A 19,186-nucleotide genomic window follows, 5' to 3' on the forward strand; every position below is an offset into this window, starting at 1 on the left:
CATTCCCTACCACCACACCCGATAGTGAATCCAAGAGGCTGGATGCTTTAGACAAGAAGATGTTTTCTTCCACCAGCCTGGCACTGCAATCCCTGAACCGAACATGCCTTTTGGGCCGTTACTTTCATGCTCAATGGCATTCAGAAGTGCAGATGCTGTCCGTGGTTCCAGAGGAGGCCCAGACCGTATTCTCCCACACCGTCGCCGTCAGGAGAGAATTCGCTAAGTTCATGATCGGATGTAGACTGGATACCACTGACTCACTGGGCAGAGTAGTTTCCTCAACAGTGGGCTCATGTGCCACGCCTGGCTGAGAACAACTGGCTTGGCTTTGCTTGTGGACATGCCTTTTGATGGCCCCCGTCTAGTCAGAGACAAGGCGGACTCAGTGCTGGAGCACCTTAAGGACATCAGGGCTACGACCAGGTCCTTGGGTCTTTCAATGGCCCCTCCCAGCCACTGCAGTGCTCAAGCTTCCCAGGCTCTGCTTGACCGAGGATGCACTTGACCCTGTTGGCTGGGCAGCCTGCGGTCAGGCTAGCCCACCACTCCTCCCAGCAGCCACAGTCTCCAAACCCTTATATTTGCATACTTACCATCATGGGCACCCAGTGGCAGGCAGGATACGCCATCGGCTGTCCCCCTGGAGGTCTATAACATCAGACCAATTGGTTCTTCATATTGTCGGAAGAGGCTACTCCCTCTCCTTCATGACTACCCCTCCACCCATGCCACCTGCTTTTGACAGGCTGACTGAGGAGCTTACCTTGCTCTACCGAGTATGTTTGGACACAGGGGGTTCAAATTATGCAAAATCCCGCATCTGTTTCGCCAGTTGTCCCTCGTTTGGACAAGAAATACAAAGCTCCAAATACGGCACTGGCCTGTCTGACAGGTCATCCTAAACCTGACTCGGTGGTGACGCAGGCGGCGTGGAAGAATTCCAGGAATCCCTCATCGCCTTTATCGGCTCTGCCGGATAAAGAGGGAAGGAAATTGGACAACATCAGAAAATGATTTTCCACAATGTCGGCAATGACTGTCAAAGCGGCAAATGCCCTAGCGCTTCTTGGGCGTTACAATAGACAATTGTGGGCGGATATTACCCCATATCTGTCTGAATTGCCTGATGCATCTAAAGAGGAGGTGAAGGCAATTCGTCTGGAGGGTCAAACATCAGCATCAGAAATTATAGACTGTGCAATGGATGTCGCTATGACAGGATTCCGCCAACTAGCTGGAGCAGCGGTGTTAAGGCGCCAAGGATGGCTGAAAGCGACCTCATTCCGTCCTGAGGTGCAATCAAAGGTTCTTGATATGCCATATGACGGCCAACTTCTATTTGGCTCCAAAATTGACGGGGCATTACAAAATATTAAAAAGGACACTAACACTGCAAGGGCCCTGGGCACACTCCAATATAAAAACCAGTCCTTTCGAGGAAACAGAGGAAGGGGTCAATCTTCCTAGAAAGGAGGTTTCAAATACAGGTCCTCTTACTCTACCAACCAGAGTAGATCACGGTACCAGCAACAACAAGGCCAACAATCCTCGTATGGAAAGTCGTCCTTTCGGGGTAAAGGACAAAGGAGAAATAGCGGACGAAGACAATGACTTGTTTATTCAGCCAGTCCGGCCTCATCTCACTTATTAAAAATTGGAGTAAAACGTACCCACTTTCTACAAAATTGGAGGATGATTACTACGGACCGTTGGGTCCTTCAGTAATACAATTCGGCCATTCCATGGAATTCGTAGACACTCCTCCACAAACCCCACCTCGCCCAATGCATCACAAGAACATACGGCTGCTTCTACGAGAAATCTCAGTTATGCTCCAGAAGGGAGCAATAGAGAGGGTGCCACCATCACAGAGGGGAAAAGGATTTTATTCCCGATTCTTTCTAATCCAGATAAAAGGAAAAAAATGGAGGCCGATCCTAGACCTCAGGGCCCTCAACAAATTCCTGAAGAAGCAGTTGTTTCGCATGGTAACGATACAAGAAGTCTTACATCTTTTGGATGAGGGAGATTTCATGGCGTCACTGGACTTACAGGACGCTTACTTCCATATACCAATTCACAAAAATCACAAAAAGTACTTGAGATTTGCAGTAGGGGGCCGGCATTTCCAGTTCCCAGTCCTGCCCTTTGGACTCAAGTCTGCACCCCGCATCTTCACAAAATGTCTTTTCCCAGTAGCGGCATACCTCAGACGGCACCGTCATCAAGTCTTCCCATATCTGGACGACTGGCTAATCAAGACACCATCCATCGAAGACGCGTCCAGGTCTTCCAACGCCTGTCTGAATCTCTTCAAACACCTGGGTCTCACGCTCAACCAGGAGAAATCGAATCTGCGACCTTCTCAAACAATCAACTTTTTAGGTGCAACCCTGGATACACGCTCTGCAAGAGGGTTCCCATCGCAAGAGAGGAGAACCAAACTCCTAGCACTGTCCTCTGGAGTGGCCTCGAAGAAAGTGTTGACGGTCCGCCTCTTCAAGTCCCTTTTGGGGATGATGTCATTGTGCATCCTGTTAATCCCTCATTGCCGTCTGCGGATGCGCCCTCTGCAAGAGGCACTTTCCAGGCAGTGGGTCCAATGTACGGGGTCATTCGACGGCCGCATAAAGGTGACTTTTCGGATCGTCAAGGCTTTGCGATGGTGGATGTCATCACGAAACCTGTCTCAAGGATTGACATTCCTACTTCCAGCAGCTCCTCATGACGCCTCCTTAGAAGGGTGTGGAGCCTTTCTGCAGGAGCTGCAGATAAGTGGAAAATGGTCAGCTGCAGAGAAAAAGCTCCATATCAATCTGCTCGAGCTGAGAGCAGTCTTCCTGGCCCTGCAGCCTTTCCTACCAAGGATCAAAAACTCCCTAGTGCTAGTCAGGACAGACAACACTACGACGATGCACTATCTCAACAAACAGGGAGGGACGCGCCGCTGGCACTCTCTCGCGAGTTGCAGAAAATCTGGAACTGGCTTATAACAAACAAGGTAGCCCTGCGGGCGGAATATGTCCCAGGCAAGGACAATGTGCTCGCCGACTCGTTGAGCAGGCAGAGGACATCACACGAGTGGGAGCTAGATCAGAAGATCCTCAACCAAATCTTCAGATGGGGCACGCCACGGATCGATCTCTTTGCGACGAAGATGAACGCCAAATGCCCACACTTCGCAAGTTGGCATCCCCAGTCAGGGTCTCTAGGGAATGCATTTTCCATCGCATTGTGCAACGTCTTTGCGTACGCCTTTCCGCCATTCCCGATGCTTCCCAGAGTTCTCAGGAGGATGAAGGCGGAGCCTTGTACTCTAATTTTAATAGCCCCAACTTGGCCGAGACAGCATTGGTTCACAGAACTCCACCGTCTGTCCCTGAGACCGCCGATCCGTCTGAAACAGTGTCCGTCTCTGCTCACAATGAACGACAGGCAAGTTCAACATCCGGATCTGAAATCTCTCAGGTTGGCCGCCTGGCTCCTGTGTTCCGAGAGTTCCGAAAATTGAATGTTCCACAAGACTGTAGAGACATTCTTGCCAGAGCACGAGCGGATAGTACTACCAAGACGTATTCCCTGAAGTGGAAGCGGTTTTGTGTTTGGTGTGCAGATCAAGGGATACGCCCTTTCTCTTCCTCACCGGAACAAGTCTTACCTTACCTGTTACATCTGGCAAAGTCGGGCCTGGCCCACTCCTCCATTAAAGTCCACCTGGCGGCGATATCCCGTTATAAGAGAACTTCAACGGGTCCATCCCTCTGGTCAAGCAGGTTGATCAAACAATTTCTGAAGGGATTATACAGGTCTTTCCCACCGGTAAAGATGTTGCCACCTACCTGGCATCTGAATGTAGTTCTTAATCAGCTCATGAAGCATCCTTTCGAACCAGTGCACAGAGCTGACCTAAAATACATCTCTTGGAAAACAGCGCTCCTACTGGCGCTGACCTCTGCAAGGAGGGTGAGTGAACTACAGGCGTTCTCGATTCAGGATCCTTTTTTGCAGTTTAAAAACGACAGGGTAATCCTGAGGACCAATCCGAGGTTTATTCCGAAGGTTCCGTCGGATTTCCACCTTAATGAGCCTGTGGTTTTGCGTTCCTTCTTCCCAAATCCGAGCACAGCAGCTGAGAGATCATTACATTCCTTAGATCTCAAACGATGCTTGAAATTTTACATCGATTAAAAAAAAAAAAAAAAAAGCGTTCAGGAAGTCTAACCAGCTGTTTGTAGCTTACAGCAGACCTAGGAAGGGTCTCCCTCTTACTAAGCAGAGCATCTCCAGATGGATTTCTGCGGCCATCTCTTTCTGTCATGAACAAGCAGGACAGCCACTACGCTCTAAAGTGCGAGCCCACTCCACAAGAGCTATGTACACTTCTATGGTACTCTTTGCAGGGGTGCCAGTCATTGACATTTGCAGAGCGGCAACATGGAAGTCGCCACATACCTTCACTAGGCATTACTGCCTGGACACGAAGCGGATGAAAGATGCAGCTGTGGGACAAGCAGTATTACGCCATCTATTTCACTGAGGGGAGCCTTCTTTCGTCCCTCCATCCTTCTCTGGTATGCACATTTCTTTGCTAATTCTTGTTATTGGTGTCTATTGGCTATTACTAGTCGCATGATATGTTATTATCTAATGACTTGTATATACTGTACCATCAGAAATTGTAGTGTAGTTCCTATATTCCCAATAGGCTCTGCGCATTGGAATAACATAATCAGCAGTGTAGACGTAGGACTGAGGTCGACTAGGTCTCTACTGACTATATTAGACTTAATTAGTTTTTCCAGCTAGCTCAGAGGTCACTAGAAACTTTCTTGAATGTTCAGGAAAGAGTTAACTCTCCGGATTTAGACAAGAAGGGATTAGCTTCTGACAACCGCATAAACATGACAACTTTGCTCCCTCAGAATAAAGAGTGTATCTCTAGAGTCGTGTGAAAACAATAGATGGTTATTTCACTCAGTCAATCGTGCATACTTAGTTTCACCAGAGTGCAGAGAAATAGAGAGACGGCCGTTTTCAATAAAAGGAGTTATTTATTGAGCAGTCTTCTTTCTCATGCAAGAGAAATGAATTGCCACAATTGCAATACTTATCGTAAAGTACGTACAGTAAAAGGAGTATTATAAAATAATACTGTAATAGCATTGATATGGTTTCTTAGCCATATGATACTTTAAAATAGATAAAGTATATACATACATAAAAACATTGACTAACGTACTCAACTGGTGCTTCTAAATATGCATACCCCGGTGTACCTGACCTAAGCCTAATACGTGGGATGGAGTAAATAAGTAGCAGTTTAAGTTAAGGTGGTTTTTGCCAAGGAATCTGACTCAAGAATTCTCTTAAGGGTTTAGTCAGCTCCGTACCTTGGTAATAGAATGTAGGAGGTCTTGTATCTCTCTCTCAGGACTCGATATCCCAGCAACCCGCAAGGGTGACTGGAAACACCGGAGCTGGATTTTCTCGGCTGGAGAAAAAGACAGCGTCTTTCTCAGTGCGTCAAAAGGGGAGGGCGGCGTCCTTCGGCTCTCGCATCAGCTGGGCTTCCGGGCAAGTAGATAGCCGCTCTGCTCCAAACCACCGTGTGTTTGCTTAAGGCAACGTTGGTATATTTATACCTGAAAGGTGCAAGGTATGACGTAAGGTTGGACATAAGACGTCACTAGGAACTAACAGTTCTTTCTGGACTCTAGGAGTTCTTGTGCAAATCAAAACAAGAGCAGGGGGATTTCCCGGGCTGCTGGAGGCTTGGTTTGTTTAAAGAACGCGTTGTACTTTCTAGGAGTGTAGGGGAGTAGCCTTGCTGTATTTGGACTGCATGGGCTATTACTAAATATGGATATGATTCTTATGCCTTTATAAGGATATTATTTATTATAACCATACAAGGGCATAAATCTGGAATATCTAATTAGGGTCCTAGATAGAAACACAACAAAATGGTCATTCTGCATTGCTTGCTACTCTGATTCAGGCATGTGAATCTATGAAAGACACCCACAATACTGGATAAGAAATGCGTTACTTACCTGTAACTGCAGTTATCCAGTATTGGTGCCTTTCATAGATTCACATGCAACCCTCCCGCCTCCCCTGGAAGGACTCACCTAATTCTCTCAGTGACACGCCTACTTAGCTTAGTGCGTACGAAAATCTGAGGGACTGAGGCTCCTGCCAGGAGGGTTCTAGAGGGAGGTGACAGCTGATTGGCTCTTCTCTAGAGTTTGGTCCTTTTTACAAAAGGACCTAGATATGTTACTAATGTGAGGCCTTTTGGCCTACTATTCTCTATATGTCTAGAGGACATTACTTATTTATTTACCGGGGACTCCATCTCGACGACGGGGAATGATTCAGGCATGTGAATCTATGAAAGACACCAATACTGGATAACTGCAGTTACAGGTAAGTAACGCATTTTTTTGCTGATGCGGAGCCATTTGAAGATTCTTCGGAGCAATCTGAGAATGTAGAAATGGGTGGAGGAAACTGTTGATCTGTTGCTTCATGGTGAGTTTACTGTCCAAGATGTTGTTGAGGTTACCCGTGGTCTGTCGGTGTCGAAGTGTATCCAAGTTCAGCGGGCCACCATGTGTTGTTCCTGATAGAGGTGTGATTGCCAAAGATCAGCACTTCGGTCTTGTCAGTGTTGAGTTTGACAGTTGGTCTTCATCCAGTCTGCGACATTCCTCATGCAGTTGTGGAAGCTAGTCTTGGCAGTGGTGGGGGTCTACTGAGAGTGAGAGGTGAGATGATGCTCGTGGGTTCGAATGGGAGGTAGGCATGTTCTGAGCTTGTCCCATGAGAAATAATACAATTGACTTGAGTGTCTCCCCTGATCCCAGTCTGGTGCAGCCTCTTGATGAGTGTGTGTTAGGGTACAGTATCGAAGGCTGCAGAGAATTCGATGAGGATCAGGGCCGACTATTCTCCCCTGTAACAGGGTTATCTGTAGCTGACGATCAGTGTGGTTTCAGTGCTGTGGTAGGCACGGAATCCAGATTAGGAGGAGTCTAGCAGGTTGTTTCTCTGCAGGTGTTTGGTGAGCTGCCAGTTGATGGCATTGTCCCGGACTTCAGTGAGGAACGAGAGCAGTGAGATTAGATAGGGCAGTAGTTCTGCAGTTCGCTCAAGTCGGAAGAGGGTTTCTTAAGGAGGGGTCAGACTTCTGCATGTTTCAATGCATTGGGAAAGGTGGCAGTGGTGATGGACGAGTTGAGGATGGTGGTTTGATGGAACCTGATCTCGTTGCTCCCTAGGTTGAAGAGGATGTGGAGGCAGGAGTCCGTGGGTGCTCTTGAGTGAATGGATAATAAAATTGATAATAGTTGTGGTGTCTGGTTTGGTGAGTTGTTTCCATGTGGTGAGGCACTGATCGGGAGTGGCTTCCGTTGGAGGGAGGAGGCTAAGGAGGTCGGTAAGTTGGGACTGAACGTTCCTGTACATGGTGGATATCTTGTGGAAGTGGTTCGCTAGAGCTTTGCATAGTTCTGTGAGGGGGAAATCATGTGCTCAGTGGCTGTGGGGCAGGAGAATTCTCTGACAATGGTGAAGAGTTCTCCCGGTTAGCCTGTGCCATTCCCCTATGCTCAGAGATATTGTTTGTTCCCTTTCAGCTTCACTTGCTTTGTTGAAATCGCACACGTTTTATGCATATCTTGACTTACTTGGTTTGCCCTGTGTGCCTGTCAACTTGATTGTGCCGTGAATGTGCCTGTCTGTGCTCTTTTTTTTTTGTTGTTTTGAAGAAGAAAAAAAAAGGTTTTAGCCTGCTCGCCTTTTTACCCTGCATAGCTTGCTTGTGTTTATTTTTTGTTGAATTGTGCCCATTTTGTATTCATTTGATTCGCTTGTACGGCGAGCTGCGCTGCTCGCTCACCGGTTCCCACCGCCGGCTTCCCAGCACCCTCCCTAGACCTACTTAATAAAATTCTGCACCTGGACCACACCCATCGCCAAGAACCCTGGCCCTCGGACACCTAGAGGTACTCTACTGCAGAAGTCCGAGCACTGGACCCAGGACGATAGCTCGCTTTACAACTGGACCGTTCGCCTGCCACTGTTGTCTCTTCACCTGAAAAGCAGCACCACCAGCCCACACAGAAAACCATGCCTCTGCGTCGACTGGGACCATCCTGAAAACACTCAGCTACCTCCTGATCAGTGCCAGATCCCTCTGCAAACGCACTACTAAGGTCTAGGATACCATCTCCACCCTCGCCCCTGACGTGGCCTTCATCACAGAAACCTGTCTCAACGGCGCCACCACTGCACCCAACGGTTACAAGATGATGCACAGGGACCGCACCAATTAACTCGGAGAGGGTATCAACATCATCCACAAAGACTCCATCCGCTGCACCACCACCAAAGACAACACTTCAGAAATCATGGAACACCTTCATTTCCAACTCCACATAGATTACAAAACAATCATCAAATACACCCTCGCCTACAGATCCTCATGACCATGCAACTAAATCACAGACATTATCACCCCATTTGCTATCGAGTCCGAGCACTACATCTTCCTTGGAGTCCTCAACTTCCACCTTGATAACCCCACAGACACCTGCTCCGCCAACCTCCTAGAGCAAATGGACAACATCGGCCTAACTCAACTGGTTACAGACCCCACACACAAAGAGGGACACACACTGGACCCGATCTTCACTTCAAAATGCAGCCATCCCACAGAAATCACCTGGACCAACCACTCCATCCTCCATTTCTCCATCGCAGGACCTATGCACACCACCCCCAACCCCACCAACAACCTCTTCCGCAGATGGTGCCAAGTGACACAGACCCAATGGATGGACACCCTCAACATCACCCCCCAGCTGCATGCAACAACCAACCTGGTACAAGCTCTGATACTATTAAAGGCTACATTTTCCCTTTATAAGTGGTTTTAAAAAGTCTAGTACAGTGGTGTTTTCAGTCAAATATATCGTAGTGTCATTTTGTCTCAATGGGTTTACTTTTTTAAACCAACAAATAAAGAAAATATATAGAAAATGTTCCCTTTTATTAGTTTTTGTTTTAAAATATATATATATTTTTAATTGTGCCCGAGGATACTCCTTGTGCATGCAGGTATTAACTGTCTAACTGTTTATGAATTTAGAGAGAATACCGTAATACATAACTAGAGTCACATGCAAGTTCCTTTTCCCTGGGCACAAACCATCCATTTCTCTATAAAAAAATAACAGTTTGGACTAAGTTGATGTTTATGATGGTTTTTGTGAACTACATGTTGAAGGTAACGATCTATACCGTTTTGATAAAAGATATGAATGCTGGTTGCGCTGGCCTTAGAAAACTGAAGTAGTGTATCCACCTATGGTTACGTGAGATTGCCACTTTTTCATTGTTTTAGTGTTTAAAAGTGCTTCAATTTCTTGTTTTCATTAGATTTTGACCGCCACAGTGATCCAGAGGAGTCGTTTGCAAGAGACCTCCCAGATTTTCCATCCATAAATCCTGAAGCTTTGGGACTAGATGATGAAGATGACACTAGCATTGGCATCCCAAGCACTGCTTTTCACTCGCAGAGAGCAGAAGAGGCGCAGCTCTACTATGACCAGGAAGAATTAGACGCTGAGATGTCTCTTAGCGGACTACCACCTATTCAGAATTTCACTAGCGATTTAGCTGGGTTAGTTACCAGAGGAATGATCCAGTATGCCCTATCAGGAGCTGCCCAACAAATGCCCTTATTCAGTGACAATCCGCCACGACCAGCAAAAACATATCACAGAAATTCTAGTTCTGAATTTGACACTGATGCAGAAGGGGACGATTTTGAACTGCTTGACCAGTCTGAGTTGAACCAGTTTGATCCAACCACTAATCGTGGCCATCAATGAGCACTTGGTGTTTTCTGTAAGACCTAACAAAGGTTTGATGAAACATGTTAATTGTAGACTTTAATCTTTGAATTCTGTCTTTGTGTGTAAATGAGATTTCGGCTAGTGTTCCTTTCAAACTAGTTGTGCTCATCACTGTGACGTCTGAGTCTGTAAGATTAGTTTGAGGTTAAAAAAGTAAACAAAAGCTATTCTTTGAAAGAGAAAAAATAGATGCTCTTCATATGTGTTCCTTCAGAAGCATTTGATGTAACTACAAAACAATGCTGTAAACATGTTCTTTATTTTTAACAATGAACCTCAAATTCTCAGTGGTAGAAATGGCCAAATAAATTATTCTAGTACTGAAATAATAATCTCTAGACATGCCGCCTGCGTTGTCATCCTGTCTTTGCTCAAGTTTATTATACTTTTTCTTTTTTCTGCACGCCTTGCCTCAAAATATACATCTAGGTTTCTTTTAAACAGTTGCCTGGGATTTCAGTTGCTTTATCATCCACCACTTGATAGCTAAGTATGTAATAAGTAACTGTTCCATGATCATTTTGAGAAAAAAACCTGAACATAAAGGCCGCTTGGAAATGGCCTGAACTTCTTGATAAGTATATGGCCTCAAATAATTTCCATTGTGCATTTAGTATAGCATCCCATTAGTAGGTAAAACTAGAGTAATTTTACTATGTGCCATTGCTCATTGACAATGCAGCTTTCTGTGTAATTTGTTGCAGTCGCAGTAGAACTTAGCGGTTACCCACTGCACCGAAAAAGTATGTTTTTATATCTGCTTTTGGAGTGCATTCCTTATTTTGTATTACAGTGGTTTCCTTTTTACTCATGTCTATCTGTCTATTTCTATACACAGATATTTTGGTTTTATTTAATTTGGGTATGAATATTTCTCGTGCCATTCTTCTGCCATGACCGAAGTAGATTGGCCCAAAACTCAGCATGCATGTTCAATTCTAAGATGATGGGTCCTCCACCAGTTTAAAAAGTAAGGCATCTCCCCTGTGCCAGAGCTATGCCATGTTGTACCATAAGATTGACACGAGGGCCTGGCTATGTTTCTACCTGAAATATAGGTATGGAGCCTTCTTTCATGTCGACTAAGCTCACTAATTGTGATGGACTTAAGGCACAGTACTACCTCACAGCAAAGTCTGGTAGACATTACCTCCACTACATCTGATTTTCTTATCGCTCCAAGGTCACAAGCCGCAGTCTCAGTTAAAACTAGTGGATCATTGTTGGCATTTTGCAAATATACATTTTTCCAAGGTCATTTTTGAAAATTGAACATCATACATGACTTGCTATGACAAAATGTGACATAAACCACAGAAAACGCTGCTGAATCAGTTAACTGATTCTGACATCCAAATGCATTTTTTCCCTATAATTTAGATTATCCACCTAACCTCTCAACTCCCCATCCCTCTTTCCCGCCACCCTCTTCTAGGATATCGTTCAAATTGATGCATTCCTTTAGGACCTGGATAATCGATTGTTTGGCATGTTGGAAGGAAGAAGATGTTGTCTTTCTCTCGAGGTAGGGGTAATCGGCTACATTACTCTCTGATAGCCAAATCATCTAATGAGACCCTAGGCTAAAGCTTTTTTCCCACGGTACTCTTGAATGGTGACACTGTTTTGCCACCATATGATGACTAGTATATCTCTGAGATTTAGAGGGTAATCTTGGTGACATTACATTCAGTGATCTCTCATCCTCAATCTCTCATCCTGTATGTGAAAGCTTGTTGTGAGAAATGCATTGTATGGGACAAGCTATCTCCCTGCCCACAGTGACCTTAAGGGATTTCCGATTACTTATTTTTTAAACTGCTCCACTTAGACTAGTCATCACAAGGAATAATCATGCATAGATGTCTCGTTCAGAAGATTCATATCCGTCAGTTTTGAAAGTAGTGAAGGCTAGTTATGTACACCGTCAATAGTCCATATTTTCCTATTTTGCAGAGAAATTCACAAATCAGATTAAGTATGTTTCTATCCACAGTACCTGGCCAAGATAGAAAATACCCAAATAGCTATCTACTTTCTATAACAAATCTTGACTTCATCTCTGGAAATCAAGGAAAGATTTGGTATTCTAGTGCATTTCCCTTAGTCATATCTAAGTGATTGCATTTCATGTGTCAGCTTAAGGTAGTAGTGGCTTTTTAGCTAACATCACTTTCTTTGCATACCAGGACTTAAGGGCCCATATATGTAATGGATAATCTACAGGTCTATTCAGTCTAAAAACGACAACACACATGATATGTGGCAACCTGGCAGCTGTACTCCTATCTTGTCATTCAAAAACAAGTTATATTGTCACAGTCTTCACTGTACGGTTTCTTTCCCCAAAGGCAGTGTTTCAGGTTTTACTTCTTCTATTGTTAAATGAGTAATTTGTGCAGTACTGCATATGTCTCATGGTGGCCTTGTGCTTCTCAGGTCCTCATTGAAGCATCAGACTGATTACTTCTATGAATTGATATTGCTAATATATGTTTCTGTGGAAAAGGAACACCTTTACCTTCTTCCGCAAAAGGAAATGGCCCTCAGCTAATCTCAACTCAAATGGAAAGTCATTCCCGACCTTGCTTTTTGCACTGAAAAAGCTCTTCCCTCCTTTTCTGACTACGCAGTCTGGCTAGTGTCAATAAACACTGCCCAGGTGAACAAAGTATTCTTGTTGGGTTTATGCAGAATGCTTTCATTCACTCTTGGAACAATAGAGAACCTGAGCAGTGCTACTCCAGTAGAAGGCGTCCAAAATCCAGCGCCACAGTTCAACAGGTTAACAATAATCATTTGGTTTTTGTGTGGAAATAAAAATATACACATCTTTCATAGAACTCTATATACAAAAAGTGCTCCAAGAATAAATAAAAAAGTAAAGTTGTGCAGGTGAGAGATGTCACGTGATAATACACAAATAAGCAAGCTGTGGAAAAGCTTGGTTGCAAAACATGCATGAGATCTTCTGGGATAATGGAAACAATCTGTATATTTATCCTAGTTTCACCGTATTTTTCCAGCCGTTCGAATCAAGCACGATTGTTGACGTTTTGTCCCCACAAGGTAAATTTCACCCGAATCTTCATCAGGACAAAATATACATGCATTCTAAAAGACAGGAAGGATGAAAAGGTCATTAAATGTTTAAACAAATATCAAGTAGTGAGAATACACTAAAAGGTTACTTAATCTCACCTCTGCAACAGCATAATATATAGAGCTACAAATACAAGGAAACGAAGAAAAATCTATAATGGACTGTAGTTTTCACACAGCCTATTATTGATTGTTCTTGTGTTTCATTTCTTATTATAGTTGTAACAACTATAAAAGGCAATCTTTAATGTTTAATGTTCTAAAAGTGATATGCACAAATCCAAATTAACCATTGTTTTAGTATATATGACACCCAGGTTATGTGGAATACAGGGTTACCACTTTTGTTATTACTATTACTTTCTTCAATATGCCCTTGTATTTCAACCACAGAAAAAATCTGTTTGCATTCTGCAAAACTTTAATTCTTGTCAGTTGCTTAATTGACAGACCTAAGTGGGCCCCATTTTAGTAGTTACCATTTAGAACACCAAGGTTACCTCTGACTGAGTTCTTTATTGAATGCTCAAGAAATAGGACTACCCATCTGATTTGGCAACGCCTTATTACCAGCGACCTTATTCACCTGAACATCCAGGCTTTCATGAATAGATAGCGGAACTGAGCATGGTCCTAAGGTGTTTACTGAGATTCACATGAGGCCTACTTCACATGAGGCATTGATTTGCTGTTTAGAAATGTTTTCTTTTGCAGTGGGTAAGATTTGAAGGATTAAATGATTTTCATGTCTTTGGCTATACATTTAATTCTGAATACATGCAACAGTTTAAAAATTGATTTGATGGTACTTAACCTTGCAGAATTTGAAAAGTGGGGTATGATGGTGAAATATGGAGGCTGCACCACTACTGTGCTCTGCTTCAGTAGAATCAACTTTATTGAGAATAGAGATATTCCTTGATATGCTGTCATATTGATTTATGTGTGATCCCATTGTGTTGGTTCATGGTGTTAAACCTTCCGCGTACATCTCATATCCAGGGTCCATCACCCCCTTCACTTGTTATAATCTCAGTTTGCCCAGGCTGAAAGTTAGCACTGGTTCTGTACGGCAAACTAGCTAAACTACTGCTGGGACAACATCAAATAGCTCACTAAGATTGGCGAAAGGTTGAGACTGAAATATTCACATCATTTTCACTATGTATGAGAGGTTTGCGGACTGTAATATTGACATCATTTTTACTATGTATGAGAGGTTTGCTAGTGATTAGATCTAATCACTGTTTTTACAGAAACAATGTTGCTACGTACTTTTTGGCTGGGCAGTGCTGGGTATTCACATCCACCAAAGGAATAGCCAGAATGATGTTCAGTCTGTAGATCGGCTGACCGAGAACTGTTAGAGGGTTCTCAAGCACTCTTCTCTCCCTATACTGGGGATCCTTCTATTTGACCAGGATTGTCTAAATTATGTATATTTTTGGTGAGAAGAATATGGAGTGTGCTTTCCATGACTCTTTGGACAGACTTTTGTTGGCAGTAGTTCTTATCCTTCCTAAACTCACCAGGAATGCACCAGATTTATGTCTGTGGAGATATAGCTTTCTTAATGTGTGTGAAGTCATAATTCCTTTTCACCTTGCTTACCTACGTTTAATTTTGAAGGGGGAATTGGTCATAAGCCTTACATTTTTCTGGATAATTTTAGTTTGTTTGTAGCCTTTGCTTTATAGTTTTACATACTGCTAGTTTTCCATATCATCTTTCCTTTTTCTGCCTGTATCTTAATATTATTTAACAGGATCAAGAGTCTGTACCTGTCATTCCTCAATAGAGAAGTTGAGTTCTAAGACCACTGCTTCTTATTAAGTCAGAGCTGTAGCAGTTGGCTTCTAGGGATGAAGATATTTGAGTGGTCCAACTATGAAATTTGAACCAATATGCTGACCTCCATTAGCTGGTCTGCTTACGGAACAGTAAACCTACACTGTGACCACCTGATCCAGTGGGTCTTACTCTCTTGGAGTATACTGATATAAATATATACATATTTATTGTAACATTTTTCAACATTGACCTTCATAGACTGTTTTCCCACATTTAGTTCACTTAAATTATCTCTGTGAGCTGGAATGGAACCTCCTTTTTAAAGCAGGGAAACATGGACACCTCTGAGTGTCCCAGACTGCGTTAAGGACTACTGCAAGACTGCAGCTACAACTGGCCAAAGAGAATAAGCCTGTTCCTACCTTTCTCTTTCAATTCAACTCATCTAAATTTTGACCAGTACCATGACAAGCCACCTTATTAAACCTTGAAAAAGACCAAGGCCCGCATGGTGGTGAGGGGCGATACACGTGTGCGCTGTCTACCCATTGTTTCTCAGTTGTATTCAAAATGATTAAAAAACTGGAAAGCAATGAAAACTGAAGATATCAATACATACTAAATGTGCCATATAAGTGTGAAATGAATCTGTGTTCTGTATGAAACACATTTTATTATAATCCCAAGTGCTTGAATCTGCAAATTGTCGCTTTAAAACTGAGGTGATTCCATTCCAGTTATCAAGCTTCTTCAACCACGTGATAATAGGCACTAACTAACAATCGGGAATGCACTGACTCATCAGCTACATATTTTCAATGTAATTACATAGGCGATTTCTCTTTTGAACCTATGTAAAAGCAACTGTTATCTGACTTAACCAATGAGTTTCACCTGGTCTTTTTACAGATGCACACACTCCTTTTCCTGTGAGTCATTCTTTAGGAGAAAAATGTTTAACCTAACCTGGGTGTATGTCTGCTCAAGGTGGTATGTTGTATTTGTGATAATCAAGATCAGGATGCAGATCCTTGACATGAACTCATGGCTCGAATAGGACATGTTAGTGGTGGCTGCTTATTGCTGAACCAGGGCTGTGTGAGTACGTTCTACATGTAAATTGGGTTCTTTAAGTCTTCGTTTAATCAACCGGAACAAACATCCATGAGACAGCCCTTCTGAGTCTTATTTTGTATAAGAGGAGCTTGGAATTGGACTCAAAAGAGGACCTTTCAGATATTTTGCGAGCCTTTTTCTGCTTGTGGATTTTGGCATTCAGATTTGCCCAATCTCTAGAACTCATACATTTCTTTGGGGGGGGGGGGGGTATTCATATACTGCAAGTGAGAGGATTGGCAGAGAAATTTGATGTGTAGAGGGCTAAATGTTTTAGGACTACGGCATTGGTTCAAACTTTTGACCAGTGTGAGCCCCAAATGGCAGAATGCATATAAAGACTTAATTAATTCTGTGTTCTTGTTTTCATCTAGTGTTACCTCCAATCTGCTTTGTTAACTTGGCACAGATTAACATGTGTCTTTGTATGTTAAATGTGATTTGACCGTAGTAGTTGGTGATTATTGGTCCTGCAAGATGGGAGGTAGAGTGGGCCATGCTCCATGCTGATGAAAGTTAACCTTATGAGACATGTCGATATATCTTTTCTTTCCATGTCATTCCATATTAATATAGTTTGTAAGCTCTATACCTTTACAAAAGCTCCTTTGTAGACTCAGACTATTCAAGATGCTATGCTCTTACCATCCCCTTGTTAGACTGCATACAGGATCAGTGCGTAGAGGCTGGGAAAGAAACCTTTAAGAAAATCAGACTACACTGGTGATCTGATGGGACGAAATGTCCTTCCATCTATGTCAAAAATGTCAATGATGTAAATAATGCGAAACAAAGACAAGTGCGATTTAGAAACTAAGGAATGAAGAAATAAGCAATTTCTGTTTTTCTGGAAGTGTTACATTAAATTGCAGTTGTGGTTTTGTGTTTAATTGAAAGAAGCTCAGCCCAATTTTTTACACTGAAATGTGGAAAACAACATGACGTAACAATCTGTATTTCCCACCATACTACTGTAATAAATGGCAGTGTTAAGCAACATTATCATTAATTTAGGACTTATTCTCCAGTTACAGAATGGCAAAATAAATGTGATATCCTATCCATGCCAGGGCTTTAAATAGAACAAATGAACTGTAATGTGAAGTATTACCTCCATTGTAACCTTTAGGCAGTTGTGATGTAGAATTGATAGAAGACCCGGTAAATCTCTTGTGTTTGTTGGTTCTCTCTTACTGGCTATGAATGGTCAAAATAACTGAAAAAAATATAATATGGTCTCTACTTCTGAAGGAGACATGAGCACTTTCCCTCAAATAAATATTTTGTGTTTCTTACCTGCATGAGTAAAAATGCTTTTTTCCCCGGTGCTAACTGTCCAAAAATGATGATCTGACGCATTTACGTTTTGAGGTGACATTGGGTAAATATTGGCAAGTACAGCAAGCCAAGAGATCAAGTGAAAGATGACTAACCATCTGTTCCCACTGCAATTCTTATGTTGTGTCTCACCAGGAACAGCCATACAGGAGACAATTCAGTATTTACACTAGTACCATGGGTGTGCAAGAAAGCAATATTGTTCTATAATACCGAAGCGGATGTGAGGTGAAGTACTCAAGAGCACCTGATGATCACACTGTTATTGGCAATTTTTAACTACTGTAGTTTCTTAAACTGCAGTGCATGTACTGACAAGACATACAAAGATTGTCCCTGTGGAGCAAACAACTAATGCAGTGACTAAAATATACTGTAACTTGAAGACTTTACACGCCCTTTACATCAAAGCATCGCCTGGGGTTTTCAGTTCTTCCCACGGACTGGTGGGGAGACATTGTTTACAAAGAATGCGCTACAACGCAAGCCATTACAATGCGGGTGTTACAACAACGCATTGTTACATCGCAAACCATTGCAACGCAAGTCGTTACGACTTGATGTAGGGGGCAGAAGGTGTTGGATTTAAAATCCAACACCTTCCCTACTGTTGCACAGACTGGAGTTGGAATAGTAAATTCTACCATTCCAACATCCAGCGCCCCCTACAGTAAGTCATTGAAAAGACTTGTGTTGTAATGGTTTGTGATGTAGCAACGCGTCGTAGTAACGACCACATTGTAATGGAATGCGTTGTAGAGCATTTGTTGTAATAGCCCATATTCTTCCTGGTGAACAGGAAGTAACTAGAATTTAAGAGTACATGTTGTGACTTGGAGGGTGGATACTTTACAAGGATGTCAACTAGGTAGCTGCTGGCTAGTCCCTTCATTGTTTTGAAAAATAGGACAAGTAGATTTGGCAAGAACCTGTTTTTGGTAAATTGCCAAAATCCCTAAGAGGTTATAAAGTCCTGGCTGTAAAATATATTCTCTTATTGACTGCGGAAAACTAACATTGGAGAGGCCTACGGACAGAATGTTACAAGATTCAACCTTGCTTAAGACTATTGTGAAGATAAATGTTTTAGCAGTATGGATGGCGGCGTTGGGATCGATTTTGCAAATGTTCAGCAGTTGATATTAGGTAGCACTATCTCTGATTTTTTTTTTTAAGAGCTCCTGACACTTAGTAAGGTTCAGTATTACCCCATGGTTTCTTATTGATGGCTGGATGATGATTGTCATGGGAAAATGTTATGGGGCGTGTGGTAGATATTGGTGCCGTTTTACCTGGCATAAGGATCATATCTGTCTAGTTCGGAGTCCCAGTCAGAAACTTTAACTTGAAGGGCAGGGGTAAATGCTGGAAAAGAGAAGATGATTTGGATATCATCTACTTAGGAATGATCAGTGAAACCAAAAGAGAAAATAATGCTGCCTTGAGAGGTAGCATAGAGGCAGAGAGCCATGGACTGAACGCTAAAGGTGATGATAGTGCTGGGCACCATCAGGAAATGAAAGTCCGATCAGAATGATAGGGGGAGAACCTACTGTGTGCTTTTTCAAAGGTACCAAGAATGAGAAGGGTAGAGATTAGGGTGGTGTGAGCAATGGTAATGAATGCAGCTGAGAGGTCTAGGAGTATGAGAATAAATTATACATTTTCGTTGGTTCAGGTACTGAAATGAACTAATAGAGTGGATAGGTTCAGTACACTGGAGGGCTCTGAAACCTGATAGTGCCAGGTAGGTGAAGGCTCAAACGTGATATCAATTACAGGTAGGTTTTAGGTGAAACATGAGGTCTACCAATTGAAGACAAGCTATTTCATGACTTTGTGAAGTTGAAACAAAGAATGATATTTGGATGTTTATATATAGATGAATCCGCAGTGGATTATTTTGGTAGAGG

The 19,186-nt window shown here is 42.9% G+C and overlaps 1 protein-coding gene across 1 annotated transcript in view; it reads left to right on the top strand.

Annotated features, from left to right (window-relative positions):
• Positions 1 to 17,230, top strand: part of RETREG3 (reticulophagy regulator family member 3) — a 409,160-nt gene extending 391,930 nt beyond the window's left edge. The window contains exon 9 of the mRNA XM_078645370.1: positions 9,448 to 17,230. Coding sequence (XP_078501496.1) covers positions 9,448 to 9,902 — 455 coding nt within the window. The 3' untranslated portion in view covers positions 9,903 to 17,230. The remainder of the gene's footprint in view (positions 1 to 9,447) is intronic.
• Positions 17,231 to 19,186: the final 1,956 nt, after the last annotated feature.

Source organism: Lissotriton helveticus, chromosome 5_1 (assembly GCF_964261635.1).
Source record: "Lissotriton helveticus chromosome 5_1, aLisHel1.1, whole genome shotgun sequence".
In the NCBI taxonomy this organism is placed as follows: Eukaryota; Metazoa; Chordata; class Amphibia; order Caudata; family Salamandridae; genus Lissotriton; species Lissotriton helveticus.